The 9,715-nt window shown below is 40.2% G+C and overlaps 1 protein-coding gene across 1 annotated transcript in view; it reads left to right on the forward strand.

Moving 5' to 3' along the window:
* Fam171b (family with sequence similarity 171 member B) overlaps nt 1–4,666 on the forward strand; it is a 53,007-nt gene extending 48,341 nt beyond the window's left edge. The window contains exon 8 of the mRNA XM_048426084.3: nt 303–4,666. Coding sequence (XP_048282041.3) covers nt 303–1,650 — 1,348 coding nt within the window. The 3' untranslated portion in view covers nt 1,651–4,666. The remainder of the gene's footprint in view (nt 1–302) is intronic.
* Nucleotides 4,667–9,715: the final 5,049 nt, after the last annotated feature.

Genomic DNA, 9,715 nt, shown 5'->3' on the forward strand with positions numbered 1-9,715 from the left:
AGAGAGAGAATAGATTTGGGAGAGGGGAAGTGGGAGAAGCTTGGAGAAGTGGACGGAGAAGAAACTGTTGTTGGGGGTGTACTATATGCAAGAAGAATCTATTTTCAAGAAATAAAACAAAGCAAGCAAGCAAACAAGGAAACAAAACCTCGCTCTTCCAAAGGACCTGAGTTCTGTGTTACAGCTCTAGGGACTCAGACATCTTTAAATATGTATTTGCATGTTTTGGTATACTTTCCTTTGGTGAGTCATATAGACTGTAACTTTTAGGTATCTTTTACTTTTTGCTTTTTCTACTCTAGGGGTAAGTGTGGAACACCACAAAAGAGAGAAAGAAATATCACTAAGCTTGAGATCCTCAAGAGAGACCAGACCACGTCAACAACACACATCAATCATATCAGTTCAGTCAAGGTTGCGTTGAAAGCAGAGGACAAGACACAGTTATTCAATGCCCAAACCTCATCCTACAGCCCCCAGAAAAAGGAAACTGCAAAGATGGAAACAGAAGAAAGAATTTCCATGGTGAAAACTCGGGACAATTTTAAGATCTACAATGAAGATGTTTCCTTTCTGTCAGTCAATCACAGTAATTACTCAAGAAACCCAACACAATCTTTGGAGCCAAGTATAGGAAGCAAACCTTCGAAGCATATCAACAACAGTCTCTCTCCACCGCTAGGGGACGCTCACGACGAAAAGAGGTATCTCACCGGAAGTGAGGAGGTATATGGGCGGTCCCACATTCCCGAGCAGCTTATGCACATCTACAGCCAGCCCATTGCCATCCTTCAGACGTCAGACCTTTTCTCCACACCAGAACAGCTGCATGCTGCTAAGTCTGCCACTTTGCCACGAAAGGGCCAGATAGTCTATGGCCAGTTGATGGAACCAGTAAACAGAGAGAACTTTACACAAACGTTGCCCAAAATGCCAATGCATTCTCACGGCCAGGCCCCAGATGCGAGAGAAGAGGACATTGTACTTGAAGGTCAGCAGAGCTTGCCGTCCCAGACTTCAGATTGGAGCCGATACTCCAACAGCTTGCTGGAGTCTGTGTCTGTTCCTGGAACTCTAAACGAAGCTGTCGTAATGACTCCTTTCTCATCCGAACTTCAAGGAATTTCAGAGCAGACCCTCCTGGAGCTGTCCAAAGGCAAACCCTCTCCCCATCCCAGGGCGTGGTTTGTGTCTCTTGATGGGAAGCCTGTGGCGCAAGTGAGACACTCCTTCATAGACCTGAAAAAAGGCAAGAGAACCCAGAGCAATGACACAAGTCTAGACTCTGGGGTGGATATGAATGAACATCATTCAAGCAGAAAGCTGGAGAGGGAGAAGACATTCATCAAAAGCATGCATCAGCCCAAGATGCTTTACCTGGAAGACTTAGACCTGAGCAGCAGTGAGAGTGGAACCACGGTCTGCTCCCCCGAGGATCCTGCATTGAGGCACATCTTGGATGGAGGGAGTGGAGTTATTCTAGAGCACCCTAGGGAAGAGTCCCCAGGAAGGAAAAGCAATGTGGAAGATTTTGAAGCTAACACATCTCCCACTAAAAAGAGAGGCCGACCACCACCCCTTGTCAAAAGAGACAGCAAGACTAACATCTGGAAGAAACGAGAGGAGCGTCCACTGATTCCCATAAACTAGTTGTGAGCGCCGTCTCTCTCTCTGTCGTTTCATGGTGTGCATTCTTGCTTCTTGTAAATTCCAGTATGAACTTAGGAGACTGAGACTGAACCATCTCGTGGGCCTTAGACACGTTTCAAACAAAGCAGATGGTAAAATAACAGCTCAAAAATCAGAAATACTTTCTCTATCCTGTTCTTTTCATTCTCTTTGGAGTGATGAAGATATCCAAGTCTTCAAAATATGAAACAATGTAAAGATATTATCTGAAAGTGTTGCGCAGTTTGCCCACTGGTGCGGACTCTTAATACAAAGTGAGCTGTGTGCAGAATCTGCCCTCCACACTCTTGTTTCTGCCTTGATCGTCATGGAACAGAAAGGCAGGTGTCTTCTTCAGGCCTCATCCTCCTGAAGAGACTGTGATGTCTTTTCCTGCCTATGCTTAAAAACAACTTGATAAATGTTTGGACAAATGTTAAAGATCAAACAATACTTTTTTTTCTTTTTCTTTTTCAAGATCAATGGCTTGTGGATTGTCAGCACCAAAGTAAATCCTGTGCTCTTGTAACATGGGCAGGAAGCCCCCAGTTCATTAGAGGAGACCCAGCTCTGGTTGTTTGGGGATATAGGTTTATAGAGCAAATAAGGCATTGACTTATTATGTAGAATAATAATATCTGAGAAATGGAAATGCTGATATTGTCTTTTTAATTTCAAATGAAGTGACCTTAGTTGCCAGGTGAGAGGAAAAAAGCTACAGCTTGCTTTAAGGCTCACTAATCCATGTAGGCTAAAATCTGTTTTTAATACTCTTTGGCCATAACCCCAATTGAAAGTCATTCATTTGAAGACTATTACACTTGATTAAAAATGCGAACATTTCTTGTGACTGCTAAAAAAAATGACCAGACTGTGGTGATACAGGAAATGAATGCTCCATGTAACTGACAGGGAAGGAATGGCCATTTTCCGGGTATTCAAAACATCTCCAGGGTGTGAGTTCCATTTGTTCGTATGGGCGCTTTTAGGAGAGGTTTGAGGAAAGCATTCTGGGTCTCAAGGGGGAGCCTTCCTTGTCACCTGTGCCCACACAGGCTTCTTTGTCAGCTTCAGGCATTTATGACTGTCCTTCCCTCGGTGGGAACTCAGGAGCTGTTTTCAGTTGTGTGTCCTCAACTCTGCTATAAGCAGAAACTCTTTGATCCAATCAGCACATCCAATTCTACCTAGAAACTGTCGCAAGGACACCTTGTGCAGCAGCTCTCTCTTTCCTTTCGGTGGAATGAAATGGTTCTTCTTCTCACCCCCTACCAATTCAATGTATGAGCCGCAGAGGAGATCCAAGCCACCTAAACAAGTTTAAGGAAACTGAAATAGACACCCCAACTTTGTAAAATTGTAGATAGTTATACGATGAAAGTCAACAGCCCCCAACCCCCGGAGACAGTAGACTTACTTCAGGCAGTTTTTCCTGTAATCCCCTCTGAAATATCTTACCTGCTGGAACTCACTCGGCTTTCTGAATTTAGCCCAAAGAATGCAAAGACTGCCCCTATGTTTCTTGTATATTGCTCCTTTCCATATGTGTCTGGCTAACACGAGGCTTGCTCTTGGGGGTAGAGTGGCAAGGCTCACATTTAGGGGGGGCTTTTTCTTGGTCTCACACAGAACTAGATCATGAACAGCACGGAATGACTTGGAGAAGGTTAAGGAGTTAGTGCTCCGTGGAAGTGCCTTTGACTCGGACTCGCGTTAGGAGGATTAATGACATCTTTCTCAGTGTACATTTTGTTAGCCAAATCAAACAGATGTGCAGTTATTAAAAACTATATAGCCCTGGTGTTTCACGTTGGAACAATGAGTTTTGCATGTAATGTTTTCTTTTGCGTGCTGGTTTTTGAATCCACAATATATTGGCAAATTATTTATGTTGGAATGAGGTTAGGAACTATAGGTTAGGAGGTATTGTACCTCCTTAACACTTTGAGTGTATCTCCTCATCTTTAGAAAGTTTTATGTCTCCACTGGGTGAAGAATGTCACATATAGACATATGAGTATATCGCCCAAGTATGCCAGTGACTTCATTCATTCTTGTCTAAGGGAAATGAGATGATGTTTCCTAAGGGCTTTTGTAGAACTTTAATTTCACAAAGTCACTTAAAAAGATACTGCGTGTGCTGTTTTTGATTGGGAATTTTAGGCAATTTATCTTTTCTAATCAGAAGAATGTGACTTCTCATTTGTGAGCAGTTCACAGTTTCCTGTTAAAAAGCTGAAGCCATCCACTTTTTCTTAACCCAAGTGATAAGCCAACACTATTCACTACTTTCTTAAATTTTTAAATTGAAAGCCAATGCAGACTTTTGCATACATAAACAGAGAATTTTGATTACAAATTGTTGACATTTGTGGACCCTTTGTACATAGTTTGGATATATCTTGAAGGCAAAGCTATCAATTAACCGATGGATTCATTTACTAAAGCACTGCTGTATGCAATTTTGAATACATACGACCTTGAGACTTTCTAAGATCCGTTTTTATGACTTTCTGCAGTTGAGTAGAGATCCTACCCTTTTATAGTTCACAGTATGCCGCTAAGATCACAAATGGCGAGGAATAGCAGCTCTGCTTTACTTTGGCAATTACTGTCAGGCCAGTTTCTACGTGTTTGGATTCTCTGCTTTCGATATATATTATAGGATTTTAGAGATTTGGGGCTCAAATATTGTCCTTCCAAACTCCCAAGAAAGTTGAAGTTCAAAACTACATATTAATTTCTATTGCTTGAGTTACTCATTGGTGTGTGCTGACATTACAGAGAGACCCAATTTGCTTTCCACTTCAGATCTAGAGTTGACGTCCTGCCCTCTTGTTCTCAGGTGTTTCTATTTTTTTCTTCTTTGTATTCTTTTATCCGCAAAATCTCATGTTTTTGGTGTATTTATTGATGTTGCTGTATTTCTTGAACAGTCTGAAGATTTGTAAAATGTTCCAAACAGTTCTTTAAGGATAATAAAATCAACCTAAATATATACTTGTTGCAGTCTTTAATTTCAAGTAATAGGCAAAAGCTTCCTTTCTCATTATTATTATTTAATACAGTAAATAATCATTACTTTTTTATTCATTACATCCCACGTTAAATTAATCCCATGTATATAATGAACTTGATAACTATTTGTATGTCTCTGGAGTTCCCAATTATACTATTGAATCTGAGTATAGACAACTAGTTTTCCATTGACTGGAATATGTTAATCTCATAGGTATTTTTAAAGTTATAATTTATTTTAAATTCTAAGTGAAAAAATAATATAAAGCCCCCATAGTTCTTTTCAAAATACTCTTTAGGCTTTTGAGATAAGACTAAGTGACAACTCAAAGGGTTTTCCCACTCATCTGTCCAAAGTCCTTGCTTAGCCAGTTGAACAATATCTCCATTCAGGCAGGTAGTAGTTGGGGGCTTTAGAATAGTTTGGAGAATTATCCTGGCTGTCATGTTTTTAGACCTCCCCAATATCATCATGTGATCAGACATACTTTTAGACAGATCTCCTGGGTGTTGGACTCTGAACTCATCTGGCATACAGAACTGTAGACACACTGACTCCACTGGCACTATCTGGAACCTTCTACCACGAGTCCTGCAAGCCCCAGCAGGGTTGTGGTTGCCTCTGTACCAGGGTACGGGTGCCTGAAGGCTACTGGCTTCTAGGAAATGATGTGGCAATGTCATGACAGGAAGTGTAGCTGCCAAAGCAATGAGATTCTTGAGCTGATCAAGAACTCTGATCACAGAAATAAAAATAATATCGGGGGGGGGGGATGATGGGAAAGTTAAAGAGTGGCAGAAAAAGAAGTTGGGTAGGACAGGGACCGTTTAACATTATGGCAAGTGATTCTCCTCATATACTTAACAGTTGGAACAGATAACCAGGGCTCTGCTCCTTCAACCACAAGTTGGAAAACATGAAACTAGACCTCAGTGTTGCCTTATCTTGGCTCCATAATTAGCATATTTCCTCTGTATCTTTAATAAGAGATTCCTTTGTCAGGATGAATGACAATGTAGCTTGCTTCCAAGAGTATGCTCTCACACCAAGGGAAGGGTAGACGAAACTGCTTTGTTATATGAGATTTGGATTTGCCTCTCCAGCAAACATGAAGATTCTTTCCTTGATATTTTTATCTTTACTGAATTCAGAGTTTTTTTATGTTTCCGTTTTTATTTGATGATTCCAAATGTAAAAAGTCTTACACCAATCCAATGTAAGAGATTCTTACACCAGTTAGAACAAGACCATTTCTAATGGAACTCAGTTCTTAAAGAAATCTTTATAACTTAATGAGAAAAAAGCGTCAGGAACTCAGTAACAATTTACAGTGTTAAATGTAAACTATTTTGTTAAAATCATATACCATTAATATAAACTCATTAATATACTTGCACAGCAAATTTATGGAGGGAATAACTTTCCTTTATGAAATAGCTATGCCCAAAGATCACATTTTTACTCCCTGTGACACTTGACAAAATATCACAATGACACATCTCTGCACTTTGCTAGCTATAACTAATGAACACCTTGGCATTTCTGTCCCCAGGATGAAGTATATGCTGTCGGGCCTTTCTTAGTTAAAGCCTGCATTTTCTAGTCTTTATGGCTAAACTAGATGTATTGCTAAATAATATTCTGTAATTTTGTAGAGATAGCCTAATTTTCTGACGAGTTGGCTCTTTTTGTTCAGGTTGGCAGTGATTTTCATAACTTATGTGTTCACCGTTTCTAATCCTTGTAGACCTTATTAAAATACTAGACTAGTTACAGACAGTGATTCAAAACAAACCAGGTAATTATAGCCCCATAGGTCCCTAAGCTTGTTAGACTTCATTCTAAAAACAAAAAAACTTTCAAAACCACAACACTGAAGAGGACAATTGTGGCTACTCAGAAAGCGGAAATAGTGTCTCAATGCTTTTTATTTCATATTTCCGTCTTTTAGCTCACAAAATATATCTCTGTTATATACAAAAAGTACTTGTTAAAAAGTTATACTCACACTTATGTCCACTAATTAGCAGTTTGTATTAAGTGTATTTTGAAACCTTAATTTCTAACTCAGATAATCTCTGAAATATTATTAATTATCCATTAAATAGAAAAGAATTAATTGTAAACGTGCACTTCTACAATTTTTCTTGTTGCTCATTTTTTCCGTTTAGTATTTATTTCAAACTTTAAAATGCTTTTATTCTATGAATAATTTATTAAATATTTTATTCTTTAAATGTTTTATATACTTATACAATGTATTTTGAACTCTTTAATAAATAATATTTATTTGAATAATGACTGTTAAGGTCAATGGTGAGCAGATGAGGTTTGCAGCTCAAGGTTTTCTGTTTTCCAGGGAGCACATACAGTTAGAATAGCAAAGGAAGAGCAGGAAGAACAATTACTTGCCTGGTCAGACATTTTTGCTTTGCATGTTGATAAAAGTGGCAAATTAATTTTTAATAGGATTCTAAAAATCCACAGTTTTATACTAAAGCTTACTAATACACATACTTATTTTCTAAACCCTCGTTTCTCAAAAAGTATTTCTGCCTGTGGCCCATTTTTTTCCTTTACAATCAAAGAACAAGTTCTAAATTGTTTACAACAAAACTGTACTTGTCCCTCTTCTTATTGAGACATACCTATCTCATCCTGCTTTCTTTTAGAAGTCAAGATGAAATTTCATACTATTAAAATTAATTAGAGTCAAGCAATTTCAATGTAAATCAGATAATTTCTAAAATCCATCTGTCCAGGACATACTTCCCAATACATTTCTAATGGAAGGAAAACCGGCATGATAATTACATATGTCCCACTGGACGGGATGGTCTAGGTTTTTATATTACTGATAACTGATAATTTGCTTATGTACATCTGCTAAGATTGCAAATCCCTGTGGACGAGAACTGTGCTTTTATACCCTTAATTTCCCATAATACCTTTGTGATATACTTAATAAATATTGATTAATGGATACATGATAATGGATTTGTTCAACGGAAACATCCAAAGTGTTTGGAGAAGTAGGGAGAGTGGTGTCAGCAAAATAGTAGAAAAAGAGCCGCTGTAGCCTGGAGAAACGGTCTCGGGGGTAACAGAGCTTGCTGCACAGCTGAGGATCTGAGTTTGAATCTCAACACTAATGAAAAAAGCTAGAGGCATGTTCCTGCAACCCCTGTGCTGTAGTGGGGCACAGAAATGGGAGGCGCTCACTGATTGCCAGCCTACGCCTAGGTTTAGTGAGAAATCCTATTTCAAATGAGTAAGACAGAAAATCATAAAACAGGACACCCAATGTACCCCTTTGACTTCTGTGTGTGTGTACCCACTTACATACTTTTGTGCTATGCCACACACACATACATATGCCAGACATATATCTGTGCTATGCCACACACACACACACACACACACACACGTGTGCACGGGCATAAGACACACATGTGCATATCACACCCACACTCAGTCGCCTTGCTTGCATTTATAATAGCAACAATTTAGTACCTCTCCACAAACCAGAGTCTTTATATCAGACTCTGGGATTTGGTATGAGGCTGTAAAACACTGACCGCTAAGGATCCAAACTTTAGAGGTAATTTATATTGTTAATATTTAAAAATTAAATTGTTTTCAGACAATTTCATACATGTATGCAATATATACTGTCTAACCCCACACCATCCTCTCCGCAAATCTCTCACATTCATATCTTTAGGATTTGTTTTGTGATCCCCTGGAGCTATCCGTTGGTGCCTGGTGGACTCAGCAGTGGGTATAAAGGTAAAGACAGTGGTACTTCTGCCAGAATCTACCAATATCTCATACTTAAGAGATAAATAATAGGATCCCATGATGTAGAAGGCCGCAACCACACTCTCCACCATAGATGGCGCTGCACCGCCAGGTGAGCTAGAAAGCTCACACATGTTGGTAACTTTCCACTACTCCCAAGGTATCACCTGGGACTGGGAGCAGTTGACCAATCCAAGAGTGACACGTCCAAAGCAGGACTGTTTCATATATAAGGGATGGCTTCCTTCATATCTGGGTCTCCGCCATATGGCTTATGCTCTAGCTCCCAAGAGGATTAAAGCCATTTCTGCAAAAGAATCCTGTGTCCCGCGTGGTTCTTTCAGGCGAGGCCGAGCGCAGGGCACCATGTCACTGCCCGGCTTTGTCTTAATCTTGGGCCTAGCCAATGAGGGGGGACCATGCAATGTCAACAGATTGAACCGCAGCCTAGGTGCTGGGAGGAGGATATATAAAGATTTCCCATTGGTGAATAAAGGAGTCTGTTCTTTTTTTTATTACCTGGCTCCCGACATCTATGTCGCTGACACCGCACCTTCTCACCCTTTCCACCAAGAGAACCATTAGTACCCAGCAACAGCTGATGATTAAAATTAACCCTCACAAATAAAATCAGACCCTTCCTTCTGCTGGTGTTACTGCTAAGCACAGAGCTTGCCCACCAAATTCTTTTTAAAGACTTGGTTTTGGAAACGGGGAATGGGCGAGGTCTGAGGAAGCAGCTGGGACTTCAGGGTTTGTGAGCTGGGTCTCTTTCAGCATGCTGGCAATGAAGAGCCTGTCTCTAATAAATGGACCATGGGCATCTCTGGACATTAGGTAGGCAACCCGGTATTAAAACTCTCACTGATGAGTCATTGAAAGCAGGCTGCTGATTGGGCCTGGTATTCATTCATTGGTGGAAGTTACACAGGAACGCTATGGCACTGAGAATGGACGCCCTTTGTTATGCTTACAGCTACCCTGAAAAGCAATAATGAAATGCTGTGGGTGACTGAACACCAAATGTGAAAGCAGAGGACTTTCCTGATGACTCCATAAAGACTCCTGTATGTCAGGAAGGCAGAATGAGCAGAGGGCCCAGCCTCAGTGGTGTGATCGGTTCGTATGTTCAACCGGGTACAGGCAGACTATGCCAGGCTCACAGGATGGTTAGGAAAAGTGTAGGACCCAGGCAAGTGAACAGAGACCATCTTAATGATCTCCCTT

This window comes from Myodes glareolus, chromosome 21 (assembly GCF_982192425.1).
Source record: "Myodes glareolus chromosome 21, mMyoGla1.1, whole genome shotgun sequence".
NCBI lineage: Eukaryota > Metazoa > Chordata > Mammalia > Rodentia > Cricetidae > Myodes > Myodes glareolus.